The sequence below is a fragment of the Crocodylus siamensis genome, chromosome 1, assembly GCF_052110815.1.
Source record: "Crocodylus siamensis isolate JL-2025a chromosome 1, ASM5211081v1, whole genome shotgun sequence".
Taxonomy (NCBI): Eukaryota; Metazoa; Chordata; order Crocodylia; family Crocodylidae; genus Crocodylus; species Crocodylus siamensis.
The window spans coordinates 137359026-137373398 of NC_143395.1; the positions used below are offsets into that span (position 1 = coordinate 137359026).

Below are 14373 nucleotides of genomic sequence, written 5' to 3' on the forward strand. Positions count from 1 at the left end.
TACGCGTTTTACCAAAATGATTTAAGTTGTATGACTACCAGCCTTTTTAGATGTAATAAGCTATCAGCTGAGAGCAATCTGTCCATCTCCCCTAAGGCTCTTGTTTGAATTATAAATGGCCCCTGTTAGACTAAAAAAAAGTTGGAAATGAATCGATAGTTCAAAAAAAAATGAAATGGTCACAGTTCTCAATTACAGATGTTCACTTTTTTTTTGCTTAAATGAATTAAAGTGCAAAAACTTCCAGCCTACCTCCAATTCATCAGCCAACATCCACTGGTGTCCATCCTGGCTTGCATTTGATGTTCCTGTGGATCATCTGAAATCCCCAAACAAGTCAGGCCTCAGTGGTCACTCTGATCTTCCCTTCTGGCACAGACTCACCTTACTTATTCCATCTGCTCTGCAGTGGCAGAAAAATGTAGATACTGTCTTGACATGTGGATACTTCTCATTCTCACCTGTCAGTGAACTGACTGACCTCTAGCCATTGTGTACTTAGACTAGTATTTTGGCTCGCAGCCTACCAGATCCAGGTGCTGTAACCTGATCCGAGTCTGAGTAGGACAGGAAGCATGTCCATGAATCAGGAAAGGGGAGCCTGCCAGGGAAGCAATATATGAAGGAAGCACTGGTAGTGCTCAGCTCCCATCTTTGTTGTACCCTGATGCCTGGCTCCTGCACTCAGGTCAACATGGTGTATGGTATGCTGGTAGTTTTGCTGCCAGAACTGAGGTTCTGCCAGCAAAACTGTGACTACATCTACCACGTAAGTTCCCCTGTGGCAGCAGAGCCTGATTACATTTCAGGTGTGTGCTTAGGGCCTCAGCTCCCAGAGCTGTGTCGTAACACAACAGACTGTAAGAGCTCATTTTCACTAGTGCTAGAGTTGCTGATCCCTAGGGCCGTAGAGAACAGTTTGGCAACACCAGACATCAATGATAGAGGGAAGCCTGACTGGGCCTGCAGATCGTTCCCTCCCTGAAGAGCAGTGGCTTACAGGCAGAGAAAAAACCTCACTAGCAGAACCCCCCTGCTCCTTGAAGATGGAAGGAGCAGGCCTTGGACAGTACACTGCCTCTCCCTCCTGCTGAGCTCCTGCCTACGTGGTGTAGCTTGGAGGGGAAGAGGTGACCGCCCCAAGTAGTACCCAAGATGAGCTGTAGATTGTGCTGGCTCCTGGAAGGAGCATTCCCAGCTTTCCTACATGCTTTCACTGGCAGTGACATTCTGAAGGGTGCTGCTATTTTGACCGCTCATCCAGCCACTGTCTAAGCCTCCCCCAGGTGAACTGGGTAGGCCACCCCTCTCAGAGGAAGCATTTCCAGCCACCCACAGACCTCACAGCTGCACCCCATGCGCACGGCTCCAGCTTTTGAGGCTCTCTCTCTGCCATCCCGAAGAACCAAGGCATTTTCACCAGGGAAATCTGAGATCCCGGCTAACACATCCATGGCCTCAGGCAGCTGCTGGCAGGCTTGAGGCCACTTCGAGGCCAGCGTGCGCAGTCAGACCCTGGCACGTAGCAAGGAAACCAGCTGCAGATGATGGGGTCTGCTGCTGAGGGGGAGGGAAGGGGAGGCGAGGCTAAGCTGCCATCGGAGCTTGGCTTTGGTCTCCCGGGGGCACTGATCCGGCTTTGTGCTCCATCCCCGTGGCTGTTAATAAGTGCTCGGAGCCACTAATCCCCCCTGAGGCCCCGGCACCGCGGAGGCGGCACCGCAGCCCTTTAATCCGCAGCAGCACGGCCCCTTCCCGCCCCCTCCGCGCAGAGCCGGGCCGCGCAGCAGCCCCCGGAACGTCCTGTGCCTAGAGCTCCGCTGAGGCCATTGTGACGTCAGCGAGGGGAGGTGCTGTGGGCGCGGCCATTGGCCCGAGCGCCGAGGGGGCGGGCACGGAACGTGGCTGTTTGTGTTTAAACGTTCCAGCGCGAGGGGCGGGCGCAGGCGCTGCAGGGGTGCCGGGCCGGGCCGAGTCGGGCCGGGCAAAGCCGCTCCGAGCTGCGCTGTCCCGCCCCGGCCCGGCCGCAGCATGGTGCCCGCGCGGCGGGTCAAGACCGAGTACATGAAGCGCTACAAGGAGCCCAAGTGGGAATCGTGCGGCGCCTGCTACCTGGAGCTGCTGCGCTACCGCCTCAGCCGTCGCCTCCTGGAGCAGGCGCACCGGCCCTGGCTCTGGGACGGCTGGGAGCAGGGCAGCGCCGGCTCCGGCTCCGGCTCCGGCTCCGGCTCCCCCTCCCCGTCGCCGCCCGGCTCCGCCAGTCCCCCGCAGCAGCAGCAGGAGGCAGCGGAGAGGAGCAGCCCGGCGGAGCCCCCGCGCGGGGAAGGTACGTGCGTGCGGGGGATGCTTAGCCCCCCCGCCCCCACATGTAGCAGGAATAGGGGGGCAGCAGAAGCCTGGGAGATCCCCAGGGAGAAATGGCCGCAGTTCACTTACGCTCTTGCTTTGCTCCCTCTTCCCCACATCTGCCGCGCAGGGGTGAAATCATCACACTAACTCCGCGGATGGCGGGCGGATCGGCCATTGGTCAGGAATGAGCAAAAGCATCACTCTCCCTAGGAGCACGCAGCTCCGGTGCACAGGTGGCATGGGAGGAGGGCAGTGGTCAGTGAAGCTGTGCCCCCCTCCTTGCACACTGCCTTCCATGTGAGGGGTGCCTCGACAAGCAGCCCGGACAGGTCTCCGCCACCGGGACAGTCCCTTCCAGGCCTTGGTATAGGGATCTCGGCTGTGCTCTGGCCAAGATATGGCTGTTTGTTCATCACAGAATGAATTGCAGCTTGACCTTCTTAACTTAAGGATTGTAAGATCATTTTGCCAGAGAAACAGGGAGTGGGGGAGTTTGCTTCCTGTGCAGGCAGAATGAATTGATGCCTTTATGTTTTTCTTATGTAATGTCTCCAATTTAAGCAGGTTATGATAAAGGCTGGACTGATCATGTCGGACACTGGCACAGGTCACTGTACAGTGGCTCAAGGTGCCCTGTTCACCTTGCGTGCTCCTGGGGCAGGGGTGGGCAAAGTGTGGCCTGCCAGGCCATTCTGTCTGGCCCGCGGGGCCCCTAAAAAAATTTGGAAAATTAATATTAATCTGCCCTGGGCTGCCTGTCATGCGGCCCTTGCTGGCTTGCCAAAACTCAGTAAGTGGCCCTCTGCCCAAAATAATTGCCCGCCCTTGTCCTGGGGGAGTGTGGTCTGGTGCTTTGCTCATTCCTGCCTAATGGCTGATCAGCCTGCCGCCTGTGGTGATAGGGGGCCCTTGCCAACAACTAGCAAGCTTTGTCCAGTGTCTGGTGACGGTTTTTGGTCTGGACTGAATTAGGGCAGAAATGCTGAAGTGTAAAGAAGGTCGGGATTCAAGGTCACTAGGGCCCTTGAGAACCTGAGACTTTGGTGGTGGGAAGGGTATTGTGGGTGTCCAGGATCTTGTGGTCTCATGCTGCAGGACCCACCTGAAATGGGTTAAGGACAGTCACGTTTTGTGGTCCCCCTTGCTTTATTCTGTGGCACCACAGGCATCTTCTGTTGTGCCAGGGTTGACTGGTTTCTCTAAGACAGGCTTGTCCAACATACGGCCCGTGGGCCACCATGCAGCTTGCCAAGCCATTTTATCTGGCTCGAGATCCCTTGCTCCAGACAGGCGAGGAGTCCTGGCACCTGCTCTGTGCTCCACAGCGGTGGTGGTGGCGAGGCGAGGCAGGCAGGGCCCCAGCCGGCAGCGAGGGGAGGGGAGCTGCTTACCCCTGCGGGCTGCATGGTGCAGGGCTGCCCCAGCCGTGGACGAGCTCTGGCTCCACCCCTTGCCCCCGGCACGCGGCCGGGGGAGCTGCAGCATGGCCTGCGCCCTGCCCGCGTTCGTGGTGGGCAGAGGCACCAGGTAAGTTCCTGCACAGAGCTGGGGTCACCTCAGGGCTGGGCCAGGGCTACGGGGCATGTAGTTGCCGGAGCCGGGCTGGGCGGAAGGCAGGAGGAGCCTGGCCCAGAGGCACTCTATGTCCAGCTGCCTCCTTGGCGGTTCAGGTCCTGCTAACGTAGCCTGCATGATGTAGGCTGAGGATGGGGGTCTGCATCCAGTCACTGGTGGGGAGGATGTGTGTCCGGGAGCACCCATGCTCCTGCCCCTGCCTCCCCAACACGAGCCCATGCCCTGTGCTGCCGGAGCAGCCCTGCGCGGGAGGCCAAGCGGCAGCCACAGGCACTGCCGGCCCGCGCCTGCCTCCTCACGTGCCCACTTCAAGCCAGCCCCGCTGCCCTGCCTTGCCCTGCCCCACAGCGAGGTGATGCCTGCTCGCCCGGCCAGTCTCCCTCCAGGTGCTGCGGCTCTCCGGGCCTGGCCGCCCGCATGCGAGGCCCCGAGGGGGGCCGCTTCTCCCATCCCCGGCAGCACCTGAGGAGGCCGGCCAGGTCTGCACTGGCCAGCAGAAGCGGTGGCGGAGCCGTGTGCCGCTCGGGATAGGACGAGCCTGCACCGGTCAGTCCCGAGCGGCACACGGCTCTGCTGCCACTTCTGCTGGCCAGTGCAGACCTGGCCGGCCTCCTCCCGCCACCAGCAGCACGTGGGAAGCCAGCTTCAGCTGCGTGCTGCTTTTCCTGGCCTGTGCCAACCCGGCTCTGCCCAGGCGGGTCCTGCAGCACCATGTCAACCCGGGCACGGCACCGGCAGGCCAGGCAGGCCCCGGATCAACCCCGGCCTGGCCCCGCGGCTTCTCCAGCACCAGGTCAACCTGGTTGTAGCCACGTGGCTCCTGCAGCACCATGTCAACATGGGCATGCAGGCCATGTCAGCCAGCACCATGGACACCAACAGTTGCAGGGGTTGACAAGGTCATGTGACATCACTTCCTGATGTGATACTACTTCCTGTGAGGTCTTTGAATATGGCTTGCCGGCCCACTGGGTGATTAAAAAGTTTGTGATCCAGCCCCACATTCAAAAAGGTTGGACACTCCTGCTCTAAGAGGTTAAAAGCTATCATATACAGTCCATAATTTGTTAAGGGATGATCCTGCCTTGGGCTGGGGGTCAGGCTAGATGACCTCTCGAGATCTCTTGCATCCCAACCTAAATGATTTTGTAGTGAAAGTTTGAACGTGCAGTGGAAGATGTGGTGTGTACGTAAGTCTAGTGACCAGCAGTCCTGCTAGACCATATATGTATTTTGACTGGACATAACGAGTTAGGGACAAGGCTAGTGTAAAAAACAAGCTACGTTTTGTGAAATGTCTTCAAATAAACTGATGGTAACTATCACCTGACTCGCAGCTTCTTTATGTATATTGTTGCCATGGTATCAGTGTGTCGTGGTGATTACATAAGTAGGTTCTCTGGCAGAAGCAGCAATAATAGCAGCAGGAGCAAGGAAGAATACTTCCACTTCAGATTGGCTACAGTAGCTTCTCTGTCAAGGCAGAAGGATGTAACATTTAAAGTGAAAACCTATAGAGACTGTGCTAGTTCCATAAAATGTCTACGAAGACGTGCTGGAATAGCAAGCAGCAGATGTGGGCTTCGATCTCTAATTATAATGCCTCTTAAATGAATATCTGAGAAACTCGTTAGGTAGTTGGTCCTTTTCCTGGGGAACTTTGTAAATTGGACCTTCAAAAAGTACATATTGCAGCAAAGCCATGATCTGACCCTACCACCTGCATTATGTTATGGCCTCCCATAGCTGGACAGATACAGTTGCACTTAATTTGGGCTCTGATCATAGATCTAAGTCCTGCAGCCTTTTCATTACTGTACCAAGAGCGTTTTGCTTGGAAATCCTCTTGTATATACTAAAATGATCAATGCTTTTGATATTCTAGCCCAGATTAGGGTTTTTAAAAAAAGTGTTCCTGTTGAAGGTTGACAATGGGCATTATAGGGAATTGTAGTTACTTTCACATGTAGCAATTTTTGTCAAGCGGATAAGAGCATTTTATGGTACTATGCATGCACCTTGTGTATTCCTGTGAATATCAGAGCTGTGAAGGTTGTGGCTGGTATATGTTTGTGGCCAGCATATGTGAGTTAAAAGGAAACATTTCCAGTAATGAGGGGTGGGAAACTCCATTTTGTTTTAAGTTGCACGTTGGGAAGCTCATGCTACGGGCCATGCAAAAACAAAGAACCCATGCTGGTTTGACTATGCAAAATCTTTGTAACTATTTAAATTGCAGAACAGCTTTTGCTACTTAAAAAAAAAAAAAAAAAGTGATAGTGTTGTTATTAAGGGCCCAAGGGAAGACAAAAGTTTCAATCGTATAATTTAATCTTTCACAAGAACGTAAGGATGGAGGATACATGTTAGCTACATATTTAAGAGCCGTGGGCTGAGTGGTTAATGGGACCTTTTTCATGTGGACTAAACTTGTTAGGCCTTTACTTTTCAGATCGAAAATGGATCTGTTGTAGGTACCCTTATTTTTCTTCCACCTTCTTAATTCAATATCCTATATCTATCTGGTAACTAAAATAACTCAAAACCAGAGACCTTTTCTCTTCTGGTCATGCTATGAACATCTGATGCTGGGTAACGTGGTAACTTAATTTTCCTAGCTGCTGAGCAAGCATGGTGTGTATATGTAACGTCTTTGCTTGGTGCCTTTTTTTTAACTCTCGGAAGGCAAAAAGGAAGCAGTAGAAAACATAATATTTGTGAAGAGGTAGTATCTGTTTCTACCAGTGCTGTGGGGGTAGCCATGTATCAGTTAGCTCTTCCAAGCTTTGTGACTGCTATCCACCCACACACTGCAGGTTTCTGATAACAGCAGCTTCTCCTGGCAAGCTACTATTGTGAGTACAATGAATTAATTCTAGTGGCTGGTCATTTATCAGAGCTCAGATGTCAGTCAGCTGGCTTGGTACTAGACACCTTGTGCTTCTTGGCTTAAGTCACAATTACCAGATTGTTTAGTGGCTAGGCCATCTTGTTCTAGCGCTGGGATATCTTGCTGCTGTGCTAAAATTCACAGGCACTGCTGCTTTTCCCTTCTCTGAGTAATAATGGCCATAATAGTAGTCACGTTGAAACTTCAGTTACTGTGTAACATATTTTTAAAGACTTGTTCAGCATAAAACTGTTGTGCAGGTTAATGTTAGGACCCTCTTCAAGCTAACTCTTCAATTCATGGAACGGGGAGAAGGAGGAAGTTGAGGAAGAGGAGGTGTAGAAGTAGAGGTTTCTGCAGAGGTGGAACAAAATGCTCTTAAGGTCCAATGCCTTAGGGACAGCACTGCTCCTCCTCTCCGATCTTTGCCAAGTAAGTCTTGCTTGGACATTAGCTGATGAGCTCACATGGACATCTCCAGTGCTAACCTCTGTGTTGGCACCCAGGGTGTCTTTCGGCTATTGCAAGAGGGTTCTGACACTGCGGTTGTTAAACTGAATGAAAACAGTGGTTGATTATCTTCTACTACAAATTGTTATCTACCAAAACTCGGTGAACTCTCTTAATTGCCTAAAAAATCCTCCCCCCACAATTGCCTTTTATAATAAATCAACTTTGTTCCCACACACTTGTACCTTTTTAATACCAGTGCTTTTTAAATGGTGTGGGTTCTTGTGTAGATGGGATGCTGTAGCTTGGCTTACAGTACAGGTGGTGTTAGCCTGAAAACTTTTGTCTGGCTCTCTTCTACTATTCAAGGAAAATTAAATGCAGTTCATTCACATTGAAGGGTCTTGTCTTCACAATGACCCTGCCTCAGTTTGTAAGTCAGCTTCTCTGAAACAAAAACCAGGTGAATGTCTCTCTCTCCTATTTTTTGGGGGTATTTGCCTTGAACTGAAGTTCTACAGAGAGAAATTGTGAGCTGAAGTTCCTTAGAATTAATCTTTTGTGAACTAGAGCTAAATAAAATTAAAGATTCTTTAATCTTGAGGGATGGGGGCAGGACTGAATGAGACTGGAAGGGAGTCTGCAGTAAATAGTATCTGGATGCATAGTGGTTACAGCAGAACTCTTTAATTTGCAGTGTATGCCCATGCTGATATGTGGGAATAATATGGCGAAGAAAAATGTGGTTGTTCATCTAGTCCCTATTCTGCTCTATTGAAAGAGCAAACAAGCAATTACTCTAAAAGTGCCTGTATAGCTATGACGCTTACTCTTCCACCTGCCACCCCCAAAATACAGAAAACCTGTTAATTTTAGTCATTTTCTGTGCTATAACTTGTTTTCTCCAAGGGAACCACAGAGGGAGAAGCTAGGAGTGGTGTTCTAGCGCTGCAGGAAAAAATCAAATTGTTGGCATGGAGACTGCTGTGTACGTGTAATGAACATTTCTGACTTTCCTTTGGCACCCATAATGGAAGAGGGGAGTTGGCAGGCTCTCTACTGGGAGGGCATGCTTGGGATGGGGGGAGGCTAAAAACACTGCTCAGCACAGCAAGTTGATGTGTGGGGAGGAAACCCTGTATAAGCTGCAGCGCATTCCTCATTTAGCATCTCAAACCTCTATGAAAATAAACCCGACAGGTGACCTAGCTACACTAGACTGGTCAAGTGTTTGGAAATACCTTCTCTGTGCCCTGGGATCTCCTGTGTTACAGCAGAGCTGCTGCAGTGGCTGCTGCCTAATTCCTGTGCACATTGGTGGGAAAGTGACCTTTTGCCTCCTTGAAATTCTGCCACAAGAACTAGTCATCTCAGTGCTGCCTTCTCTCAGTCGGGGCTGGACACAGGCATGAGCAAACTGGGCAGCTGCCTGGGGCCTGGACAGAAAGGGAGACTGAAAAATAGTTTGTTTGGGGGTTTTTTTTTTTTTTTTGCCACTGTCCAATTTTTATTACTATTATGATCTCTGGCAAAGTGGGGTCTGATTTACTAAAAGTTCACCCAAGGCTGTCAGGAGCCTAGGTATGGTGCTGCTCCCAGTCGGTGTTCAGTGGCATCACTTTTCTTAAATGGAGTCCTGGGTATACACTCTGCAGAAGGAACTGCTTGATTTCATCCTCTTGCTCCTACAGGAATGGGTATTTCTGCCGTATTGACAGAAATCACAGCACAGCTGGGCATCATCCTGCTTGTATTGCTGATGATCATGATCGCAGCACTTAGTCCCAGGTCATTCAGCGCAGCACAGTTTCAAATTGATGCCAAGAGGAATTGGGAGGGTTTGTCACCTGAGCCACAAGTCCCAGAATACCTGTAGTTTTTTGGGTTGTATCCCAGAACACATAGCATGGAAATTCAAGAGTAGAACAGTGGGTCATTGGATGCCTGCCCACACTGCTGAGCGGTGAGAGCAAGCAAAGCTGCATGAATGCAATGGGTAAATAGAAAAATGGCATCATAAAGTCGGGAGGGTACTTTTGCTACAGTGAAATGGCTGCTTTTCAAGTGAATGAACCAAAGCTGCTTCATCACCAGGGATCCTTGTTTTCTACATACCTTTATATGTATTTCATTTTAACTGCAGAAAAACATGGATTTGGGGTTTTTTTTTTAATTGGAGGATTTGGGATATATATGCATTTCCTACCTATATATAGCCAGTTGAACACAATGTTTTTATTGATATATTTACAATTTTAAAGTTGTTTTGGAAGCCTACCAGTGTCTCAATCATTTTATAATGAAATGCATTCTAAATACCTAAGTGCTTTGGCATTTTGATTCTTTAATTTTCTTTAATATGGAAAATCAGAGCTCCTTCGCTTACCAGGATGCAGTGGCTGGTGGGTTTTTTTCCCCCCGATGCTCTAGTGCTGAGCAACCCTGATATGCCAGGGGTCCCAGTGGTGGTGGTGCCAGCAGAAAAGTCTTGCTGCCCCACTTCATCCCCTGATGCCAGGTCCTCCCATTCCCTTCTGACATAGTGCCTATGGTGCCCAACCTCCTTCCTGGGAATGCATGCAGTAGCAGGGAGTTGTACCCCCACCACCCTCAATGGGCCGCCTGTGGCTCCGCCCCACTCCCTGGCTGGACCTTGCGGCCATGCATACCACCCTGGCTGGGCAGAGGTCCCAGCTGCCAATCCTGCCCCACTCCCTCCCTCATCATGGGGGCTTGGAGTGAGCTGCCACCACTGCCTCAATATCATATTCCACCCCCAGCCCAGAGTTACCTGCAGGCAGCTGTGGGAGCTGCTTTTACCCATGCTGCCTGGCTGCCACGTGGGTGCCCCCTGCCTGTGATTGCCTTCCTCCTGCTCCTAGCCCCAATCAGCCCTTTGCAGACCGGACCTTTGCCAACCTACAAGGGGAAACCCACAGTTCCATGCATTTTTCTCCTTTAAAAGAAAAAAAAAAACCTGTGTTTTACACAAATGGAAAACCTGGATCCCTGATCATCACTGTGTAGGTGAGACCTTTTTAAGCTCCAAAGGCAGGAATATAGGTTGCCACTTTCTCCACTTCTGCTGATTCCTCCAAGTTGTGTCAACTAAATAATTCTTGATCTAGACTAATTCCCCACCCCGCTCTTTCCTCCCCAGTTTTACATGAATGAAGACTTTGGATAAGGAGGATTAATGGGACACGATCTGTTTTGTATTGCAAGAGTCCTGTTTACTGGGCAATTCAATCAGCCTTGGCTATAGAGTGTGTTCTTGATGCTGAGATGTTTCTATGAACATGCACAGTCTATAGCCACAGCCACCTGAGCCTCAAAAGAAATATTCTGTGACTCTTTCCTCTGAAATGACTACTTTCTCCCATACCATCTGAGTACCCAGACTCTAGCAGGGTCATCCTGCTCTTTGGTGAAACTGAAAACTTGCTCTGCAAGAGCTTCAAATGATGAATGTTCTTTACAGTTGATTTGGCTCAGATTGGGCACTAACTGTGTATTGCCAAAGACCTCTGAATTTGGTTGGCTTTCACTTTTCGTGACTGAGTGTAGGGCTTCTGTGTTGTGAAGGTATCTGGAGTAAGGATATCGAAGCTGCATGACTCCCTTTTAGGGCTCTAGTAAAGTACAGCAAATATGTGACTGGAGGGATGCACCTTCTTGAGTTTAGGGAAGCAGCTGACAGTTTCATAGTTGGTAGGGTTGGAAGGGACCTGAGTAGATCATCTAGTCCGACCCCCTGCCATAGCAGGAAAGAGTACTGGGGTCGAACGACCCCAGCAAGGTGTTCATCTAGCCTCCTTTTGAGGACCCCCAGGGTAGGAGCCAGCACCACTTTGCTTGGAAGTTGGTTCCAGATCCTAGCTGCCCTGACTGTGAAGCAGTGTCTCCTGACATCTAGCCTAAGCCTACTGTCGATCAACTTGTGGCCGTTCTTCCTAGTTACTCCTGGTAGTGCTCGAGTGTCTTTCTTCATATGTCAAAAGTGGGTTGGGGTGATGGAAGGGGGGTGCTGCTGCTCACATAGTGGCAGTAGTGCTTTAAAATGAGAAGTTAAGGGGCAAGAGGTCTTTGCATCTGTGTCTTCTTTTTTTTGGCTTTAATTTTCTTTAATATGGAAAATCAGAGCTCCTTTGCTTACCAGGATGCAGTAGCTGGTGGGTTTTTTTCCCCTGATGCTCTAGTGCTGAGCAACCCTGATATGCCAGGGGGGTGGTGCCAGCAGAAAAGTCTTGCTGCCCTGATGCTAGGCCAGCTGGGTTATATGTAGCAGCTTTGGGTCTTGCTGTGGTAACTGTTTTTTATTTGGTGGTTCTCTTTTACAGTACAACTAGTCGGATATTATGGAATGATTTCAAAACTGAGACATCTTTTCTTATGCCCACAGTGTCCTTCTGCAGCTAACTTTTACCATGCCAATCATTTTGAATTTTGCTGTAAATGATGAGGAGAAATGAATTCTCTCAAGGGTTTTCAAGTTAGGGCAGAAAAGGTTGCACTAAAGTCTGTGCTCATAAAATTGTGGCATTTCTCTTTTTCCTCAAAGTTTCTAAATGGGACACTTGGGACATAAGTGGGTGTTTTTGTTGCATAGACAAGTCCTTAACAGGCCTGTTAAGAGCACGGTTTCCTAATTATGCTGAATCAGCTGGGTGAAATCCTAGTAATGCAGGGCAAGTTGGGTGCTGGGGCTCATGACTGCCCAGTGCAGAGATCTGTCTGTCCCCAGGAGCAACTGTGAGTTGGGAGGTTTTTCAGTTAGGCCAAGTGGAAGTGGAGCAAAGAAACAGGTGTGGGAGGGTGGAGGGGGTGGGGTTGGCAGTCTCTAGCCTGCACAGGTCCAGTCTCCCATGGGGAGCACAGAACTGCTCCATGTCACCCATGCCTCCCATGGCTTGCAGCTCACAGCAGGGGCTGGGTCCCAAAGGGTGGCTTAAACCAAGCACAGGTTGGTATAATAGCTAGGGAGGTTGTAGTCTGGGTTTGGAATGGACCTGGGAACCTAAAAGCAAACAATGGTCCTAACTTGACTGCCAAGCCAGTAGACCAACTAGTAATGTAAAGCTTTACTTTTAGAAGCCCAGATGGTGTGGTGTTTTTTTTGTTTTTTGTTTTCCTTTACTGAACACTATCGTGGCTTTACAGTGCTGTACAGTTGTTGGCAAATTGGTCTTTACTTTCCATGTCCAGAAAATGCATGCAATCCTGCTGACTTTTACTTTAAAACTCAAAGAAAAATGTTCAGAGGGCATTGTGGTGCTGGACCCACTGGGCTAAGTGTAGTACTTGGCACCACCTCCCACAACTTGCGGTGTGGCAACATGCTGACCAAATCTGCATTTAAGCTACCCCCGCCTTCCTTAGAAAGCATCAGGAGCTTTTGGATAAGGGAGTCCAAACTGCCTGCTGCCTAGTATCCCTACAGGTTAAGGGGGCATATTTCATGTGCTTTTAATCAAATCTGTCCCTAGCTGCAGTGACAGGCGGGCAAAGACTAAATGCCATATGGGAGCCCACTTTTGTTTGCTGCATGGGGGATTGCAAGAGGATAAATGCAGGCTGATGGAGTGGAAGGAGGGGAGAGATGCTAAGTACAATGAGGTCAGATAAGTGCTGTTGGGTAGCTCTGGTCTCATTTTATTTTTTTTTTATCACGAGTGCACATTCATTGGATTCTTGATGTAGGCAATCCTATTAAGAGTACGGGAAGATTGCTGATAAAGGGAGTACATTTTTGTATAAATGAGAGTATAGAGATAAAAGACTGTAAATAGTATAGCGTACATTTTTAAGCTGCAAATCCTTGAACTGGGGTAACTTCAATCTGAAGTACTACTTATGAGAAGCAAGTATCAACTCCATTGATGCCCTGGTTTGCATCTAAGCTGTTTGTTAAATGCAAATAGGCTATCTCTCTGCTCCCTTGCTGTCTAGAGGTCCAGCCCTATGATAGCACCTGCTGCCTAGGTCAGCTGCATGTCTACCTCATCCTGGCGTGATCCGAGTTGTCACGGATCCCGCTGTAGATTACCCCAGGCTACATAAAAGCATCTCTTGGGGACATACAGGCTTGTATCTGCTGCCTTGAAGCTGGCAGCTGTTTTAATTCTGTTTAATGCATTGCTTTAAGAAGAGCTCTTAAATCTCTCTCTTTGTCTCTCCCTAGATAGCTAGTGTCTGCATGTAGGGCCATGCCATTTTGGCTTTTAAGAGTTTAAAACCAAACTTATTTTTAACTTTCTCCTTTAGAAAAAGAAGCAGAGGGAGAAAATCAAGAGAAAGCTGCAGAACAGACTGCTATAAAAGAAACTGATAAATCGACCAGCCGTGCAGGCCAGCGTCCAAGTCGAAGTGCCTTGTCCAGTCGTAATGATCGAAAATCAATTAAAAGTCCTCAAAGGACAGAAGCGCCAAAGGAGAATAAACACCCATTTGCTTTATATGGCTGGGGAGAAAAGCAGACGGATACAGGAAGCCAGAAAACTCACAATGTCTGTGCATCTGCCTCTGTACATGAAGTAAGTAAACTCTCAAATGCCCTTATGGTTTTTGTTCCTGCATAGGCAGGGGAAAGCAGTGAGACCTACATGCATGTAATCAGTTAGGATGGGGCTGCCCAGCTGGTGGCCTGTGGGCCCCTGCAACAGTCTCTCCTGCTGTCATGTAATGGAGAAGGGTCTTGAGGAAGGGGGGGCTGTGGACCATCCATGTGGCAGGGGGCTGTGCAGTGGTGTTGTGTGTATCTCCGAGCTGTACTTAAGTTGAACAGTCCTGTATTAGGAATTCCTTATTATTGGGAACAGTGTTGAAAACTGTAACTTGCATCCGGGGCTCTTTTTGGTGCCCTACTGTCTTGAAAGCTTCCCTAGCATAGTGCTGTCCTGGTTTATTAATGAGAAAGGACTTGGGGGACTGGTTGGGGGAGGCATTAAGTTAGAAACATTTTGACTTCTCTGAGGTCAATAGTGTAGTGGGCAAACTGAGTTATGATAAGGCTTTTAGGTATAGTCCAGGCCTTCCCAGAACTAAGCAACAAAATTGAACGGCGCACCTCCCATTGCACTGGGAGATGTGAATGCTGTGACTGGGCACTG

At 49.5% G+C, this 14373-nt stretch overlaps 1 protein-coding gene and 1 long non-coding RNA gene across 2 annotated transcripts in view; one reads left to right on the plus strand and one right to left on the minus strand.

Moving 5' to 3' along the window:
* LOC149873390 (uncharacterized) overlaps positions 1-1789 on the minus strand; it is a 31457-nt gene extending 29668 nt beyond the window's left edge. Inside the window, exons 1-2 of the long non-coding RNA XR_016441927.1 lie at positions 1341-1789; positions 253-403 (exon numbers count right to left, since the gene is read on the minus strand). This is a non-coding gene — a long non-coding RNA (uncharacterized LOC149873390). The remainder of the gene's footprint in view (positions 1-252; positions 404-1340) is intronic.
* A 133-nt stretch (positions 1790-1922) lies between these two features.
* The window catches only part of CCSAP (centriole, cilia and spindle associated protein), a 29453-nt gene continuing 17002 nt past the window's right edge, over positions 1923-14373 (plus strand). The window contains exons 1-2 of the mRNA XM_090043930.1: positions 1923-2326; positions 13529-13797. Of these exons, the coding sequence (XP_089900056.1) occupies positions 2032-2326; positions 13529-13797 (564 nt within the window). The 5' untranslated portion in view covers positions 1923-2031. The remainder of the gene's footprint in view (positions 2327-13528; positions 13798-14373) is intronic.